Raw genomic sequence first — 20,326 nt, 5'->3', positions numbered from 1 at the left:
CTCTTCCCCTTTCTCTTTCCTCTTTTCCCTTCCCCTTCCCAATTTTCCTTCCCCTTCCCCTTCCCTTTCCCTTTCTTTTCTTCTTCAGGATCTCACTCTGCTACCCAGGATGGCTTGCAGTGACAAGCCTCAATCTACTAGGCTCCAGTGATCCTCCCACCTCAGCCTCCTAGTAGCTGGGACTACAGCTGCATGTCACCATGCTCAGCTAATATTTTTACTTTTCATTTTGGAGATACGGGATCTCTGTGTTGCCCAAGCTAGTTTCAAACTCCTGGGCTCAAGTGATCCCTCCTGCCTCAGCCTCCCAAAGTGCGGGGATTACAGGTGTGAGCCACCACACCTGGTGGGATTTTACAGGTGTAAGCCACCACATCTGGTCCATAAGATTGTTTTGCTCAATATTGTGTTTATGAAATTCACCCATTTTGTTCTGTGTAGTGTTCATTTATGTTGTTATATAGAATTCTGTTCTTTAAATGCAGCATGTTTGATCCATTGTGTTGTTTTCAGTTCGGAGCTGGCATAAACCCACTGCTGTGAATACGTTGTGTGTGAATACCTTGTATCTATTTCTCCTTGAGCACTTACAGGGAGTGTGTCTGGTGCACACACTCAGGAGTGGGAATGCTGTTTGCAGGGTATTCACATCTTCAGTAATACTAGAAATACCAGACTATTTTATTTATTTATTTATTTTTGAGATGGAGTTTCGCTCTTGTTGCCCAGGCTGGAGTGCAATGGCATCATTTCGGCTCGCTGCAACTTCTGCCTCCCGGGTTCAAGCAATTCTTCTGCCTCCCGGGTTCAAGTGATTCTCCTGCCTCAGCCTTCCGAGTAGTTGGGATTACAGGTATACACCATGACACCCAGCTAATTTTGTGTTTTCAATAGAGACGGGGTTTCTCTATGTTGGTCAGGCTGGTCTTGAACTCCCGACCTCAGGTGATTCGCCCACCTCGGCCTCCCAAAGTGCTGAAATTACAGGCAGGAGCCACTGTGCCCACTGTACCAAACTGTTTTCGAGAGTGGTTGCACTCTTACTGAAGCAGGAAAGGCAAGACACAAACCTCTCAAACACTGAACTGTGGAAGGAAGTGGCTTTTTATTCCTCGTAGCTCCCGACTGGGTGTGGTGGCTCACACCTGTGTTCGAGAGGTTTGTGTCTCGCCACTCCTGCTTCATTACAGCTTTTAATGATTATGTTCCTGTGAAAATTGTGTAAGTGGAAAATATCTTCCCTAATGTATCTCCAATCTCTAACATTATTTCAAATGATTTAAAAAACAAAACAAACCAAAATGCTTTTTTTTACCTCTCCAGGTCCCGATGGTAAGTTTTATGTGTGTTGGTAGAAAGTAGGAATCAGATAACACAAAATAAACTGTAGTGAAAATAACTGAAGTTAGAAAGTAGAATATTTAATTGGGGACAAGAGAAGGAGAGAACACAGCACAGGGGCCTTATGTATAATATTAATAATATTAATAGCTGTTTAATGAAGATTTATTGGTTGATTAATCCATGGGTGGTCTAACATACCTGCTACACCATCCTGTCCCTAAGTTGAACTTCCAAGCAATTTCTGGGGTTCCTCCTTTGCATTAGAACTGGATTGTATGGAACCTAGAGTGGGAAGCATCTTACGTGTTTCATTACTGGCATCTAGAACCCTAGCAGGCCATTAATTCAATTAGACACTTGTATTCTTTGGTTTAAGATTGTAATATACTAAAAGTAGGAGTGGGTTTTATGCTGATTTACAGGAATGTTTTGCAAATAAGCTGTAATTATTAGAAACAGGTTTGGGCCAGTCTGTGGAGGTCAGCATTGTTTATTCTTGTTTTTTTTTTTTTTTTTGAGATGGAGTCTTGTTCTGTTGCCAGGCTGGAGCGCAGTGGCATGATCTCAGCTTACTGCAACCTCTGCCTACCACATTCAAGCAATTCTCTTGCCTCAGCCTCCTGAGTAACTGGGATTACGGGCGTGTGCAACCGCGCCTAGCTAATTTTTGTATTTTTAGTAGAGACAGGGTTGTACCATACTGGCCAGGCAGGCCTCAAACTCCTGACCTCGTGATTTGCCCATCTGCACCTCCTAAAGTGCTGAGATTACAGGCGTGAGCCACCACGCCCGGCCAGCATTATTTATTCTTAATGAAAACACCAGGATCGCCTTTGGGCCTGTGTTACAGTGTTCAGGGTGAAAAACATAATGGCAAGCTGAGTTGTATTTACTTTCAATCTGTTATTGAAAGACTTTATATGAATAGTTGCTTTTTAACCAACTTATCTCATTTTTAAAATTGAGGGGAGATATACATGCCATTAAATTTACCAGTTTTACCTTTTTTTTTTCTTGTTTTTGGAGATGGAGTCTCACTCTGTCACCCAGACTGAAATACAGTGGTGTGATTATGGGTCACTGCAGCCTTGAGTTCCTGGGCTCAAGCAGTCTTCTCACCTCGGCCTTGCAAGTAGCTGGGACTACAGGTATGCACCTTCATGTCTGGCTAATTTTTTAAATTTTTTTGTAAAGATGGGGTCTTGCTATATTGTCCAGACTGGTCTCAAACTCCTAGGTTCAAGCCATCCTCCCACCTCAGCCTCCCAATGTGTTGGGATTATGGGTGGGAGCCACTGTGCCCAGCCCATTTTTACCATTTTTTTAAAGTGTACAATTCAGTGGCATTAAAGTACATTCACTTTTTTTTTTTTTTTTTTTTTTTCTACTATCATTTGCCTCCAGAACTCTTTTCATCCTACAAAACTGAAACTCTATGCCCATTAAACACTAACGCTTTATTTCCCCTCCCCTCAGCCCCTGGTACCCACCCTTTTACTTACTGTTTCTAGGAATCCTACTACGATCTATCTACTCTTGGTCCTTCATATCACTGGAGTCATATAGTATTTGTCTTTTTATAGCTGGCTTGTTTCATGTAGCATGATGTTCTCAGAGTTCATCCATTTGGTAGCATGTATCAGAATTACTCTCCTTTTTAAGGCTGAATAATATTTCATTTGTGTGTGTGTGTGTGTGTGTGTGTGTGTGTGTGTGTGTGTATACACATACACATACCACATTTTGTTTACATGTTCATTGGTGGACATCTGGGTTGTTGCCAGGTGTGGTGGCTTATACCTGCTATTCCAGTCCTTTGGGAGGCTGAGCTGGGAGGATTGCTTGAGCTCAGGAGTTCAAGACCAACCTGAGTAATATAGTAAGACCCTGTCTGTGCCAAAAATTAGCTGAGCCTGGTGGCATGTACCTGTAGTTCCAGCAACTTGGGAGTATACCTTGAGCCCAGGAGTTCAAGGCTGCAGTGAGTTGTGATCATGTTACTGCACACCAGCCTGAGTGACAGATGAAACCCTGTCTTAAAAAACAAAAAAACTCATTTATGTTGGTTTTACCTTTTGGCTACTGTGAATCATGCTGTTATGAACACTGGCATACAAATATCTGTTCAAGTTTCTGCCTTCAATTTGATAGTTGCTTTTTAATCTTTTACCAACCCCCCTTTACTGGTGTTGATTTGATAATATTCTTACCATTCCTTGGAGACTTAAATCAATTTAGTTACCATTCCCATTTTCTCATCTTTAGAGAAAATAAGGCAGAAAGAAGGAAAGTGAGATGCCTGACACTAACTCATTTTTGTTAATGGTATTGATCAAATTGGCTAGTAGTTCGGATGCTATGATTGTTCTTTTTTTGTTGTTAGGTTTTTATATCCATTATGCATTTTGAGTTATAATAAAGTGGCATTAAAAAAACTGCCATATTTGTCTAACATATATGGCGTTTTATGATTCTAAAGATATTGTTTAAGTTTGGTTAAAAACCTTAACAGTATATATAAAATGAAACACCGTGGTTTTACTGTGGAAATTTATCCTATGTACCTTTAAGATTTACATTTGGCTGGGCACAGTAGCTCATGCCTTTAATCCCAGTACTTCGGGAGGCTGAGGTGGGCAGATCACTTGAGCCCGAGAGTTTTCGAGGCTAACCTGGGCAACACTGGGAAACCTTGTCTCTACAAAAAATACAAAAATTAGCCAGGCATGGTGGTGTGCGCCTGTAGCCCCAGCTACTCAAGAGGCTGAGGTGGAAGGACTGCTGGAGCCTAGTTCAGTGGAGGTTTCAGTCAGCCGAGATTGCACCACTGCACTCCAACCTGTGTGAGAGTAAGAGCCCTTATCAAACAAAGAAGGAAAGATAGATAGATTTACATTTTAGGGAGTTAGTATATGTCTGTGATTTTTGAACTTTTTGGTTTCAGGGCTCCTTTATATTCATAAAAGTTATTGAAGTTCCAAAGGAACTTTTGTTTTTGTGGTTATCTATTGCTGTTTACCATATTGGGAATTAAAATTGGCCCGCTGCAGTGGCTGACACCTGTAATCCCAGCACTTCAGGAGGCCAAGCAGGGGTGAGTCACTTGAGCCTCGGAGTTCGAGACCACCCTGGCGAACATAGAGAAACCCCCTCTACACACAATACAAAAGTTAACTAGCTGTGGTGGTGTGCGCCTGTTGTCCCAGCTAAGCAGGAGGCCGAGGTGGGAGGATTTTTTTGAGCCTGCGAAGTTGAGGCTGCAGTGAGCTATGATTGCACTACTGTGTCTCAAAAAAATAAAATTGATAAATTAAAAAATAATCCCTAATTTATTAAAAAATATAAACCCATTAAATGTTAGAAGTTATATATTTTTATGAAAACACCTGCTTTTTCTAAAACTAAAACATTTAATAATAGTGTATTGTTTTATATTTTGGCAGCAGTATCTAATGTCTGGCTTACTTTAAGATGACTGGGTTCTCATATTTGCTTCTACATTTAATCTGTTGCAATATGTTGTTTTGTTAAAGTATATGAAGAAAATTCAGACTCACACACATATATAATTGGAAAAGAAAGGAGTATTTTAATAGTCTTCAGATAACCATGGATATTTTTCTTTGATAACCACACCAAAATTCAACAAGTAGTAGTTTCTGTAAGGTTAGTTGCAATAAGAATTTGAATGAAATAGTGAATGTTTTCTCCTTGGTTACGTTAAAATTCATTTGTTTTCCTTGCACCTTTTTTTTTTTGAGATGGAGTCTCACTGTCACCCATCTGGAGTGCAGTGGTGCGATCTTGGCTTACTGCAACCTCTGCCTCCGGGGTTCAGTTGATTTTTCTGCCTCAGCCTCCCAAGTAGCTGGGACTGCAGGCATCCGCCACCAAGCCCAGCTAATTTTTGTGTTTTTAGTACAAATGGGGTTTCACCATGTTGGCCAGGCTGGTCTCGAGCTCCTGACCTCAAGTGATCCCCACCCGTCTTGGCCTCCCAAAGTCATGCACCTTGAATGGATCTTTTGCTCAAGTATAATTTCTATCATCTTCATTGGTCATTTGGAAAATACTTGTTTACCAAGTATGTGAGTCTTCCAAATATTGATAGACAATGAAATATGAGATAAAAGATAAAAAATTCACATTGATTACCATTACCCCAATTTACATAGGGAGGTAGCAAGCTCATATTGACAGGTGCTGGTTTATCTACATTTAACTTGAAAGCTCAGTTTTTATTTTCAACAACAAATTCTGTCAGTTGTTTTCCTTAAACTGGGAGCCTTACTTTATTCATGGTCAAGAAAATGTCTGCCAATATCCAAGCTGGAACAACCATAATTTGTCATTCATTCTTTTTAGTAAACTTGGTGTCTTAGCCCATTTGCATTACTAAAAGAATACCTGAGACTGGATAATTTATAAAGAAAATAGTTTTAATTGACTCATGGCTCTGTAAAGCCTGCAGAGCCACGAGTCAATTAAAACTATTTTCTTCATAAGTTATCCAGTCTGCCACAGATAATTTGTTTCTTTATAAATAAAAGGATATTTATAATTTATTTCTTTATAAATTATCCATCACCTTCTGCCACGTTTGTAAGCTTCCTGAGGCCTCACCAGAAGCAGATTCTGGTGAGGCCTCAGGAAGCTTACAAACGTGACAGAAGGTGATGAACTAGCGTGTCACATGGCTAGAGGAGGAGCAGCAAGAGAGGCGGGAGGTGCTACCCTCTTTTTTTTTTTTTTTTTTGAGACGGAATTTCGCTCTTTCACCTAGGCGGGAGTGCAGTGGTGCGATCTCAGCTCACAGCAAGCTCCGCCTTCCAGTTTCAAGTGATTCTCCTGCTTCAGCCTCCTGAGTAGCTGGGATTACAGGTGCCTGCCATCACGCCTGGCTAATTTTTGTTTTTAGTAGAGATGGGGTTTAACCATGTTGGTCAGGCTGGTCTCAAACATCTGGTGCTACACTCTTTTAAACAACCAGAAATTGTGAGAGTTCATTCACTATCAGAAGACAGCAAGACATTCGTGAGGGGCTGCCCCTGTGATTCAAACACCTCCCACCAGGCCCCACCTCTAACATTAGGGGTTACATTTCAACATGAGATTCAGAGGGGCCAAACATTTAAACTCTGTCACACGGTATTCCATGAAAAGAGCAAGCAGTTCATTTTTCATCTTAAATTGTGTAACACATGCTTTTTCCTGGGATTACCATGGTGCTTCAGTAGTTCACAGAAGTACTTTGTGTACTTACTATTTTGGGGCACAAGGGTGTTAAAAGCCATGTACTTGAGGGCTGATATTTAATAAAATTAATAATTTTAACTGCTGTATCAAGGAACTTCTTAAGTGAAGTGGGCTTTTTTTTTTTTTTTTTTTTTTTCAAGTCTGTGACTACTGGTACACTTGGTACCTCTATCTTGATTAGTGTTAAAGAGCTTGCAGTTTGACCCACTCTTGTCTTTGCACCATGGATGTAAATGTGAACACAGAGAAGAATGCAAATTGTGTCTTAGTATTATGATGAAAATAGGTTCTTTTGCTGGGACTTGATGCTATAGGCCAGTAGTTCTCAAAGCCTGGTTCCCTGATCAGCAGTGTTAGCATCTCTTGGGACCTTGTTAGAAATGCAGACACCTGGGACCTCCCTATCCCTGCAGTGTCCAGGTCCTTTGTGGGTGGGGCTGGGCTGCATTAGCTAGCTCCAGGGGACTGAGAGGGTCACTGCTAAATTTCAGAAAGGTCGCTCTGCGTTATAGAAGGAGGGCAGGATAAGGAAGTTAGGGACAGAGTGTTCTAGTGTTTGTAGAGGATGTGATGCAGCCTGGGCTTTAGGCAGTAGGACGAAGATGGAATGGATTTGCTAGAGATAGAATGTCTAGAACTTCATTGCTGATAGACTACTTAAAAGCTTAGAAAACAGCTGTGCTTTGCTCTGAGACCTGCCAGCCATCAGGGATGGATGAATCTTAAAGGCTCTTACTTTGCTTTGTGTCTTGAGCGAATATCTTTTATTAATAGTGAAAAAATCAATCCAGCTAACTTGCCTGAGTCATTTCAGTCTCCTTTTTGAGGATGCCTGCTTAAACACTGACCATGGTCTCTGGAGGTCTCATATTCAGGGTTCAGAGTTTTAGAAAGGACAGTTCAGTGTGGAAGAATGGCAGTAATGATTTCATTCAGATATGCCCAGCTAATGACACATTTAATACAACAATTCATGGCAGTCAGAACTCTCATATGTTATGTGTTGTCTTGAAGTAGGTGAGGTGTATCCTTTGACTATTGGATTTTACCGTTCAGTGCAGTCAGTAGCTCCATTTGATGTAAGTGTAAAGATGGGTCTCTCATTTCAGTTTCAGCAGTTATTCTTAAAATTTTATTTTTCAGTGTTTTAAAGTTTTTTTTATATCTTTTTTTTTTTTTTTTAACAGATTTGTAAGACTCCAGGGCCTTCCAGCCATGAATAATCTGATGGTTCCTGAAATGACTGGGAGAACAGACGCTTCGTATGCCAGTTGAAGAGTGTGTGTCTATGTGCATTTAAAACCTTCTTTCTGTACTTACACATTCACACAGGAAGACAGGCTCATTCTTGTGCACACTTGAGAGTTTTACAACCGATTAAAATTAATTTAAGAATCAGATGGAGCAACTTGACACCACTGGGCTCAGGAGCCTGGGGAGGAAAATACATCACTAATGGCCAATTTTCCATATGGTCTGCACGGGTAAGAAAGTCTGCAAAAAGAAGAAAAAAAAATTGCACAGATTAAGCCACAAAAATACCTCTCCAGCTTAAAGAAGGAACTAAGTGAGGAGATGACCAAGAAAGAAGCGTGATTTCAAACACTGCAGTGGCTCACACAGTGCTTATTGCACTTTATTTTTCAGTGGGTTTAGTGATTTGGATGGATTAAAATTCTGGACTGAAAAGTAACTCCTTCTGTGGTTATGGCTAGAGGAAAGCAAGTTTGAGTATGATGGGACAAGTTTGAATAATGAACTGATTAACTGCATTTGAGAAATTTTAATTTATTATTTTTCCCTTTTTTCCTGCATCTATAGGATAATATTGTAAAATAGCAATTGAAACCAATAATTATGAAATAAATACCAAGGAAAATCCAAGCAAAGCTTTATTTTCCTTGGACTAGTGGTGTGGTATTTGGAGACAGTCTCTGAATGTGAACAGGAAAGCACCCATCAGCAAAACACCATCACTCTTTAGGGAAACAGTTGGGGGAATCTGACTCTGGCTTCTGCTTTTGTTTTAAGGGATTATCTTCCCTGTCAAGTCCAAGAAGACTTGCATATGAGAAGATGACCTGATGGACTTAATTCTAAGATTAGCTTTTTTCATCAAAATGGAAAAAGACCTTTAGGAACAGAAAAGTGGGGTGCTAACTAGGGGAGCAAGAAGGGAGACTAGCAAAAAAGATCTTTCAGTGTGGCTCTGTTTTGTCAGCAAGAGAATCTAAGACTTATCCAAGGCAAACACTGGTACCACTGTAAGAGTGCTGGAACATTCTGCTTCTTGAGTGAAGGGGCCTTCTTGCAGCCTCTATGGCACTGAGGGGTGCGCTGGCTAGTGGAGGAGCAGTCCGATGGAACCCTGCGTTCCCTGGGGACACAGGGCCAAGCTTTGAGGTAGAAAGTTTCTGGTTCTGAAACAACGGGGAGGGAATCTGTTTTTCTTCCTAAAATTTGGACTGTTGTCTGCACAAACTCTGGTCTGTTTTGCACGGTTTGTGTGCCTTTTTTTCCCTTTATGCAATCTTTTTCAGCTTTAGCAGCAGAAATTTGTCTAGTTCAGAAAACATGCTAGAGGGTGGCTTCAGAAGGAAGATGATCCTGTGTATTCTGTCCCTGCATCCGAACTTTGAAGAGAAAAATTTGAGCTAGAGGGATTCTTAAAGCCTTAAGTTACTTGAAATCTATGTATTTGCAACTCTTTGTCTCTGGAATCATATTACACTAAACTGGAATCTCAGGCTGAATGAGAATAACCAAGTGGAGTAAAAAGGAGGAGACAGTTTCTTGATCACCACTTAAATAATGATGCTCTTTCTCCAAAGGATCAGCATGTTCTTCCTCTGAGAACTTGAAAATAAAAATGGACCCCATGTTTTTTTAAGCATTACCTTTTCTTAGAAGACTGCCATCATCTTTTATAGAGGAATTTTTTCACTATGCATTTGGTGGATCTTTATAAATACTGACCTTCTAATTAGATTCAGGTCAGTCTTAATTAAAGGGGGAAAAAAAGCAACGCAAGCCAACCACAAAAATGAAATATTTATACCAATGAAAGAAATTGGTTTAAATTTCACAGCATTAGCATTACTTTTTAAGTAAAACAGTTCATTGAAGAAAGTATGTATGCAGCGGTGGAACATGGGCCTGTGCTTTGCAGCGACTCCAACATCCTGTGTTTGTCCTGGAAGGGGCGTGTCCCCAAGAGTGAGAAGGAGAAGCCTGTGTGCAGGAGGCGCTACTACGAGGAGGGCTGGCTGGCTACAGGCAACGGACGAGGAGTGGTTGGGGTGACTTTTACCTCTAGCCACTGTCGCAGGGACAGGAGTACTCCACAGAGGATAAATTTTAACCTCCGGGGCCACAATAGCGAGGTGAGCCGTGGTTTTGTTTCATGTTTTGGTCACTTGCAGTGGTGTTTTTGAGCCCCTTGTGGACTTAAAACTTCCTTCATTTCAGCTTCATAGACTTGCTGCTAAGTGAGACTTCCCATGCTGTGAGTTCTGTCTCTTATGCTCTGGCAGAAAAGATGCTGAGATGGACACAGTTCACAGTAGCCCTCTCCACCTCAAGTGGGCCAGTTGTCCCTGGCACACCTGCTCTCCTCTCCCTGCATGAGAGTTGCCACTGCCTCTCTCAAATGGTCCAGGCAGTGGGCAGACGCCCAGCAGTAGGGATGCTAGAGCGCTTCCTCACCAGGGTGGGGGCTTAAATGAGATGATCCTAACCAACTTCTCATGTTCCAAGTCTGCATGGCAAAGAGTTACCCCACCCCTGATGTAAGACTGACAGTGTGAAGAATGAAAACCTTGCACAATTTAACATTTATGTTTCTTTGGTGATGGCTTAACACTTGGCTTGTATTTTTTGTACTTGGAGGTGAAAGAAGTAGTTAATGGACAAAAACTGTAGTTTTTCACATGTATAGGCTATGTAATATTGAGTTTATTATGCTGTGTATGTGTACATATAGATTCCTCCTGGGCTTCTAAATTATAAGCAGTGAGATTATTTATGAAATTCATGCAACCAGCATTTATTGAGCAATACTTAAGTGTTAGGCATTGTGTTTTAAAAAGAGCGTGATTGATAATTTCTTGCAAAGTTACGCTTGTATAGCACCTTCACAATATTCATGTTTTGCTCTTCATTACTTATTTGGATATTTTTAAAATGAGGAATCCATGATTATTTCAGGCATCTTAAATGTCAGTAAATGGTTATTGAATAGCTATTGTAAAGGAGCAGGAATATTTCTGAAGTATAGGTCTTAGTCCATTTGTGCTACTATAACAAAATATAGACAGGGTGGCATATAAACAGTAGAAATTTATTTCTCTCAGTTTGGGAGGCTGAAAGTTCCAAGATCAGGGAACCAGTATGGTAGGGTTTTTGATTTCTTCTTGATGGAAAGAGGATGAGCATCTCACTGAGGCCTCTTTTATGAGGCCACTAATCCCATTCATGAGGGCTCCATTCTCATGACTGAATCACCTCCTATAAAGACCCTACCTTTTATTACCATCGCCTAGGGAGATTCACCATACAAATTTTGGGGACACACAAACATTCAGATTATAGCAATATAAACCTTCAGTAAAGTGTGCTAAGTTTAACTCTCAATGATTATTTTTATATGCAGTCATCCATGTAAACTCTGACAAGATCAAAATACAGAGCATTTCCACCACCAGTTACAGGTACTTGGTGCTCCTTCCCAGATTTACATCCTGTCTTAGTCCATTCCTGCTGCTAAAACAAAATACCTTAGATTGGGTGATCTATAAACAACAGAAATTTTATCTCACAGTTCTGAAGACTGAGAAGTCCAAGATCAAAACGTCAGCAGGTTCATTGTCTGGTGAGGGCTCTCTGTTCCATAAATGGCACCTTGTTCCTGTGTCTTCACATGGTGGAAGGGGCAAGGGAGCTTTCCTGGGCCTATTTTATAAGGGTAGGAATTCCGTTTATGAGGGCAGAGCCCTTATGACCTGATCACCTCCCAAAGGCCTCATCTCTTGATACCACCACAATGGGGATTAGGTTTCAACATTTAATTTTGTGGGGATGCAAACATTTGGATCCTAGGTTACCCCTACTGAGAAGTAACTCATACTCTGACTTCTGTCACTGCTTCATGGAAATGGAATCCTTCATTACATACTCTCTGTGTCTGGCTTCTTTCACTCAACATGGTATCTGTGAGATTCATCCCTATTAACATATATTATTAGTTTGTTCCTTTTAATTGATGTTAATTTTCCACTGAAGGAAGATACCTGATTTTTTTGTTCTCCTGTTCCTGGGTATTTGGATTGCTTCCAGTTTTTGGCTGTTATGACTAATGCTGCTATGAACATTTGTGTGCATGTCTTTGTATGGACCTGTGCATTCAGAAGGTGGAATTTCTAAATCATAGTGTTGCATATGTTTAGGTTTAGTAGAAATTGCCAGTTTTCCAAAGTGATTGTACTGTTCACACCTCATCATCAATGTATGAAAGTTTTAGTTATAAGTCCAAGAGTATTTTGAGATTCATTTTTCCACCGAGTTTAATTTATTAAGAAGCTTCTTTTGAATTTGAACTTTTTTGTATTAAAAAACAGTGATTTTATGCAAGAAATTATATTTTACAAATACTTAACATATTGGGCATATACATACAGGCATGTACACATTACCCGCCCCCCCCCATACACATATCTGCACCTTTGAAGTGGATACTCTTAAAAATTTTTTTTTATTCATATGTAATAAATTACCCCAGACTTGGTGGCTTAAAACATTACTCATTTCTATTTTCATACTTCTGTAGTTCTGAAGCCCTGATATGGTCTGTCTGGGGCGTCTGCTTAGGTTTCCCAGGCTGGGAAACGTGGTGCCAGCCAGAACTACTAGATCCTCTGAGGCTCCGGGCCTTCTTCGAAGCTCATTCAGGCTGTTGGCAGAAATCAGGTCCTTGTGGTTGTAGGACTGAGGCCCTCAGGTCTTAGAGGCCCTCACTAGTCCCAGCCATGTAGCCCTCTCCACAGCATGCAGTTTGCTTTTTCAAGGCCAGAAGGAGAGTATCTGCTGTAGCTTCAAATCTTTCTGACTTTCCATGTCTAAAAAGTGGCTCCCCTGAGCAGGCCGTGCTCACTTCCACTCCTGGGGAGATTACACTGGGCATGCACACCAGGGTGTGGTTTTAGAATTCTGCCTACCACACAAGAGAGGATTATAATTCACAGACAGTGGTCTGACTATCTCACTGTTGAAACTATTTTGTGTGATTTTTTTTCATGTTGCATTTTTACTTTTAGTAAATTTCTGTTCTTCATATTAGAATCTGTTCCATTTAGCTGGGGGTGGTAGCTCATGCTTGTAATCCCAGCACTTTGGGAAGCCGGGGTGGGAAGATTGCTTGAGGTTAGGAGTACAAGACTAGCCTGTTAACATAGTAAGACCCTGTCTCTACTCTCCCTCGCGTCCCCACCAACCCCGCAAAAAAAGAATATGTGCTGTTTACTGAATGCCTGCCAAGAAGAGTGACCAACTCTGCTGGTTTTCCAGGATGTGGGACCATTCGTGTTGATACTTAGAAAATCTCAGGCAAACTGAGATGGTCATCCTACTGCCCAGTGCCCAACGTGGTTTCAGGCATCTTCCAACTTAATTACCTCATGTGGTTCACAGCAGACTCATGGGAAGATATCATTATTTCCGTTTTATAGGGAAGAATACTCAGGCTTTAAAGATGTTAAATAACAGTGCCTAAATTCCTATAGCTTGTATGGAGGAGAACTGGAATTTAGGGGTTTAACATTTTGTTAAAACTTATTTTCTTAAAACTTGTGTTAAATACAAGTCCTCAATCCCTTATCCTCAATTGTTAAATCTTTTTTTTTTTTTTTAATTTTTGAGACAGAGCTTCACTCTTTTCCCCAGACTGGAGTGCAGTGGCACGATCCCTGCTCACTGAAGCCTTTGCTTCCTGGGTTTGAGTGAGCCCCCCACCTCAGCCTCCCAAGTAGGTGGGACTATAGGCACATGCCACAATGTTGAGCTAATCAAAAAAGATTTTTTTTTTTTTTTTTTTTGTAGAGACAGAGTTTTGCCATGTTGCCAAGGCTGGTCTCAAACTCTTGGGTTTAAGTGATCTGCCCAGCTCACAATTGTTAAATCTAAGGGCTCTGAAAATAGCAAGTTTTTTGTATAATTGATTTTTTGGCAAAAACTGACCTGGACTGGTGTGAAGCTGCTGATTGTTATTATCCCATCACTTCAGCTGCAGAAATACTGTTTTATTATGGGGGCTGCCCAGACCTGTGGGTGGCATTAGATTGTTGGGAACTCCCCTTGTAGGACTTTTCTAAGGTTTAAAAAATTTTGAATTCAAAATACTTGTCTGTGAGGATTTTGAATCAGAGATTGTGAACTCGTGTCTTCATTTAAGGGAATCATCAAAATAAAACTTGGGTTTTATTAATTTGTTTTTCATTTCCAGGAAGGCTGACATTTAATTCATATCTGTCCATTACTTAATTACCTTATCTTCACCCCCTTCTACCACAAGAAGCAAAAAAAAACCTTGCATCCCCACTACTGGAAGAACTGTTGCAATATTTTATTTCTGTCCATGGAACATAACTAAACTGAAGGTGTCAGATGTAGTAGTGGTCTGCTAATTTCACAACTGAGTTAAAAAGGAAAAAAATCTGAATGAAAGATAATTTATTTCACCCTCAGCTAGTATATAAAATCTGTTTTATATTATGTATTTAACAAATCTTCCTAACAGTTTTGGAATTATAAATTTATTCAGTTAGATAAATTGAATCTGAAATTAAATACTGTGATAAGTGTTTGTGTCTGGTCTTCAAGACCAGTTTGCCTTTCTCACATCATATATTCTGTTGCTGGAGTGAAACATATAGTAGTGGAATTCTTAACCTGTAATGAATAGTTTCATATTTGGTAAATATGTTAATGGTTCTAATCAGATGGTCAAAATATGTTCCCCGCCTCAATCCTGAAAGCACCTTTCATAAAGAACCACTATCACAAAAGGTGATCAACCAAACCAGCTTTTCCCAAAGCAACTTTCTATGGCATTTGGGGACAGAACAGAATAATCCTTTTGCCATTATCTCTTTTGAAACCTTTGATAGCAGTGTTATAGAAGAGGGATAGATGTGTGCTTACCTACTGAAACTCCAAGGGGGTATCTTCATGGTTGGCTGAGAAGTGATGCTTTCTTAGAATTATTTGTCCTTTTACGGTGAAGGTAATTCAAGAAAGATGAGTTTTTTCTTTTAAAAGAGTCCCCAACAGGTAGGCAGGTATGTCAGGCCAAATGACTATGTTCTATAATGATTATTTCAGAAAGTAATTACTTGAGAATGTTTTTATTCTATAAAACAATTTCTTGTAGATATTGTAGATGTCATGCAAATTAGTCAGGGTTAGTACTGATTGTCATTTAACAGGATTTTTTTTTTTTTTTTTTTTTGCGGTGGGGTCTCACTCTGTCACCCGGTCTGGAGTGCAGTGGTGCAAGTTCGGCTCATTGCAGCCTCTGCCTCCCGGGATCAACCCTTTCTCCTGCCTCAGCCCTCCAGAGTAGCTGTGACTACAGGTGCCCACCACCACACCCAGCTAATTTTTGTATTTTTAGTAGAGATGGGGTTTTGCCCCGTTGGCCAGACTGGTCTCGAACTCCTGATCTCAGGTAGTCCGCCCACCTCAGTCTACCAGAGTGCTGGGATTACAGACCTGAGCCACCGTGCCCGGCCAACAGGATTTTTTTTGACTTAATAAGCAGGCAGTCATGTGTATTTGCAGGACTTCGTTTCATTATAAGGACATATCCACGATAGCAATGGTCTCACCTGAATTCTTGGATTAGTTACACCTTCTCTGAGATGCTTTATGTGACCCTGCCCCTTGTCCCTTCTGTACACTGAACAGACTTCTGTGGTTGCACTGATAATGCTTTATTGTAGTTATCTGCTTGCCTTGTTTGGTAAGACTTCCTGGAAGATCAGTGTACCCTGTCAGCCTTAACTTTCTTACCTCCTATTGTTTAGAATATCAATTATTTATTTAAAAAAAATTCCTTTAACTCTTTAGGCCACTTCAGTGTGCTTTCTTTCCTTGTTCTGCTGAAATGATCTTCTCAATGACATGTTGCTAAACTCATAGGTTTTGGCATTTCGTTTTTGTTTTTAAACTGCGCTTGATGTCTTAGTAGCATCAGTAGAATTGAGATGTTGCCTTCTCTCACTTTCCAGGATACCAGGCTCTCCTGGTTTTCCTGTTACTGTTCTGCCCCCTGCTTTCCATTCTTCTTTGCTGGCTCTGCCTTTTTCCTTTTTCTTTTTCTTTTCTTTTTTGTGCCTCATCTTTAAATGTTAGAAGGCACCAGGCATGTATATTTTTCCATATTTCCTCTCTTTGTTGGCTTTAAATCTACCTACATGCTGATGACTCCAAATATCTATGTCTATCTGCCATCTCCTTCTAGTTCCAGACTTCATTCTCCAACTTGATACATGAGATACAAAAGTGGACACCAATCAGGGCTTGCAGACTATAGGTCACCCAGACAGAACTCAGTTACCCCCTGCCCCTTGAACCTCCAGATTAGTTCCATGCACTGTTTCCCCATTATAGTAGATGGCCGAAGTCGAGGCAGTTAGTCAAGCTCACAACTCAGGAATCTCCCTGCGCTTTCCCTGTCCCCAAATCTTGTTATTAGCAAGACCTCCCGCTGTATCTGACTTCCAGATAATATCTGAAATGTGCTCTCTTTTGTCTTCCTTTACCGCCATGCCTAGCACAAACCTCCTCATGAATCTCTTGACTTAAACTCTACCATTTTCCCATTGTGGAGGACTCTGCTTAACAATGTATATTGAGTTTTTTAAGTGTTTTTAAAATACTGTAAACAATTTATTGCTAAGGTACTTTTTTTTTTTTTCCTTAAAAACGCTGTATGACACCTCTTAATTCCAGAAAGAATGGGAATTTCTAGACTGTAAGGATGGTCTCCCTTACAGTTGAAAAGACTCTCCTTTGTCTGATTCACCACCCTCTTTTGAAGAAGGCCCAGAGCCACTGGGGACTGGCAAGCCAGGTTTTATGTCCACCTTACTGTGCGTTGTGATGACCAGCTTTCTTAACATTCGGAGAGATTAGAAAACCATCTGATTTTAAAACATTTATACAGTATTTCACTTACTTAACAGTCTGTACAACAGTTCTAGTTAGAAAAGTTGACTCATTTTGGATTAAAGCCAGCAAAAACTCACTGCAGCTCTTTTATCTCTTATAAATTTTACACAGAAAGTGACTTGTGATGGATTTGTGATGACCAGCTAGGGTATTATAATGGTGAATATAATGGAGGGCTGTTTTCTTTCCTTTAGTGATGGCCTGTTTTCTCCTTTCTGTTTCTGTTTTTCCATATCTTAATTCCAAGAAGTTCTAGCTTTACCTGTCCAAGTCATTAGTTTACTCAAGTCAGTAGTAAATTGAAAATAATAATTCTGTTCTATGCGAGTTGTAGAATCTGAGATATTATGTTTTTGGACGGACTGTGAAAATGGTAGAAGTGCCATGTATGTAAGTGATGAAATATTAAAGTACTTTATACCCTTTGTACTTAGGTATATTCATTCTTCCTTTCCAGTCCTCACAATACCACTTAGTACCTGAAAATTCAATTACTGTTCTGACTCATGAGGCCAGAAACAGTGTTTGTTGAGTTTTGTTTCTCAGTTTAGATTTGAAAACACATGCATTAACAGGCATTTACTGCATCTCTGTTGTGTGCCGTGTGCTCTAGGGGGGCAAGAGAAATCCCAGCTTACACCTCATGGAATCTACAGTCTAGCATGAAGGCGAAGTGTGTAATTCTCCTTCCTCTATTTGCATTTCCGTTAGGAAGAGAAATGCAAACTTTGAATTGTTCGAAGAATGAAGAATGAGGCTTCCTAGAGATTGTGTGGTAAAGATGACCTTTGAGCAGGGCCCTGAGAAATACTTATGATTTAGATAGTACTTTTCTCAGTGATGCAAGATGAAGCCACATTTTTGAGAGATATGAAGGACACTTTGTTCTCCAGCCCCAACCTAAGCATGTGACTGTACTCACCTCATCAGATGCTGTTGGAACCTGGCTGACAAGGACAAGGACCTATGCATTTTTTCCTGCCCTGGAACAAAATTGCCCTTGTTGGACAGGCAGTGATGTTCCTTGCGCCTTTTGACTATACTGTGAAATGTTTATGGTTTGTAATGGGGGTTTTATCCATCTGAGCATGCTACACCTTTTATTAATTTCCATGGCAGATGGTTATAGCAGGGTGCTGCCTTGATACTTTGACTTATGCAAGTGCTCAGATATGATTGTTTCTGTGCTTTATTCTGCATGTGGTTGTAGTCAAGTTTGAAAAGTTACATAATCATGTGTTCGTGACCTGAGTTAGAGATAATTTATTAGTGACTCAGCATTAATGACTCACTTTATATGATTCTTCTGGTAAAGCAATGTTTCTGTTTATGTGAGCATATTTTAGCATGCTAGGTGACCACATCTGCTTTGTTTCCTTCCTAGGTAGTGCATTTAGGTATTCCATTACAGGAGGTCTGCCCCACTCCTGGAGGTGCATTGAATCCGGAGAGGGTGTAGTTGGAGAAAAGTCTTTGTTGGGATCATCTGTAGGTGGTAATAGGGGCTGAGAAGCTCAAGGCTACATTATTGTTGAATGTTTGTGGCTTCAGTGATGTGCATGGCAGATTTCAAGACCATATAATGTTTTAGATACGAATTGCAAAACCACAACCCCTCAGACTTTTCTACACAGTAAGTCCTCAGTATTGTTGATAGGTTCTTGGAAACTGCAACTTTAAGCAAAATGACACACAGTATGTAGTGTATACGTAGGATCTTTACTCTTGTTTCTGTCAATTAGCTTAAGGTAAAATTATTTTCATTATGCAGGTCGTTCTTAAAGTTCAGCTTATAAGAACCTATCCATGAAGTTGGGACTTACTGTGTTTTTTTCAGATAAATTAACTGCATTGAGCAAAACGAATAACGGAAACTTACGTAGTTTTTTACGCTGGAAAGGAATTTAAACCGATAAAATGCACTTATTAGAATTTGGAGGATGATCCATTTTCATCTGCCAACTTTATTACTAAGGATTTCCTGAGTGGGAACACTGAAAGAAAGGATCTGTATAGGGGACTGCAAGGGTAGAGCAGTGTATGTATGAAGTCAAGTAGGTATTTAAAAAATATTCTTACATTCCCTGAATATAGCCATAGTTAACTTCATTGTCCTGGTGAGTCTGTCTTCTTTTTTTAGAGCAAGCCTGAAGAAATGGGCGGCAGCTGTTGTACTGTTCTGAAGTACTGCAGAGTGCTATAGTAGCTCAGAGGATGAAGCACTGCGGGCCAGTGTGGTCAGGGAGGCTTCTTGCGGGAGGCAGGGAATGAGCTGGGCCTTAACATTCATTTTGGTTCCATAAACATTTGACAGCCTGCTCTAAGCTGGACGATGTTGGGCTTTGGCTCTACAGTGATGAAAAAGGCACTGTTCCTGCCCAGATGGATAGCATATCATGTGCGTCAGAGGGTGGATATCATATGCATGGATATAATGTTGTTACTGCTGATGACAGTTGCTGCATATATATGCCCATAATTTGTGTGTGTGTGTGTGTGTGTGTGTGTGTGTGTGTGTTGTGTTCACTATTTAGCCCTCATAACAACTCTTTACAGCTTTGTATTAATATCCCTGCTATATAGTTGAGGAAGCTCAGGTTCTGAGATGTTAAGGAAATTGTTTGAGATTGCAGAGCTACATGATGGCTGACCTGAGATTTGAATTTATGTCTCTGTGTTTTTAAATCTATAAGACACTGCTTCAGAAGGTGAAGGGAAGAAGCACCCTTAAACAGAGTTATGCATGTGACTGTGGTGTGTATTTTGGACATGGAAGAGTTTGGCGAGGTGTTGGAGAGTAGTGGAAAGCAAATCTGGATGGGCAGGGGGAACCAGACATACACAGTCATGGTAATAAATGATAGTAATAAATGTTTGTGGCATGAAGGGCCGGGCATGGTGGCTCATGCCTGTAATCCCAGCATTTTGGGAGGCCTAGATCGAGATTATCCTGGCTAACACTGGGAAACCTCATCTCTACTAAAAATACAAAAAATTAGCCGGGTGTGGTGGCATGTGCCTGTAGTCCCAGCTACAGGAGGCTGAGGCAAGAGAATTGCTTGAACTCAGTAGGCAGAGGTTGCAGTGAGCTGAGATCACACCACTGCACTCCAGCCTGGGCGACAGAGTGAGATTCCATCTCAAAAAAAAATAAAAAAAGTTTGTAGCATGAAAGACAATGCTTTTGGTTTGGGTTGTATTTCAAGACCGTAAGAAGACTCTCATATTCAAATAGAATTGTTGAAAAATCAAATGTGAGTATTAAAATTACCATTCAGTTCAGTGCATTTATTCACTGTTGCAGGTAACTGAGAGTTGACAGCACTGGCTATACTTAAGCAATTATGGAAATAATAGTCTTAAGTAAGCAGCAGATGTCAGTCACCATGATACTATGATAGTGTATACATCAGGCTAACTCTTAATTATAGCCAGTTATTATAGACTGAAGGGATTTGAGGAACAGCTCTTCTTTTATCTTCTTTTAAATGCCTTATGAATT

At 40.3% G+C, this 20,326-nt stretch overlaps 1 protein-coding gene across 1 annotated transcript in view; it reads left to right on the top strand.

Moving 5' to 3' along the window:
• The window catches only part of TULP4 (TUB like protein 4), a 277,124-nt gene that overhangs the window by 64,397 nt on the left and 192,401 nt on the right, over nucleotides 1–20,326 (top strand). Inside the window, 1 exon segment of the mRNA XM_032253194.1 lies at nucleotides 7,788–9,983. Within this exon segment, the coding sequence (XP_032109085.1) occupies nucleotides 9,732–9,983 (252 nt within the window). The 5' untranslated portion in view covers nucleotides 7,788–9,731.

Source organism: Sapajus apella, unplaced genomic scaffold, assembly GCF_009761245.1.
Source record: "Sapajus apella isolate SASKATOON/1434 unplaced genomic scaffold, GSC_monkey_1.0 scaffold82, whole genome shotgun sequence".
In the NCBI taxonomy this organism is placed as follows: domain Eukaryota; kingdom Metazoa; phylum Chordata; class Mammalia; order Primates; family Cebidae; genus Sapajus; species Sapajus apella.
The sequence above is the reverse complement of the archived record's forward strand: the minus strand, read 5'-3'. Positions and strand labels throughout refer to the sequence as shown.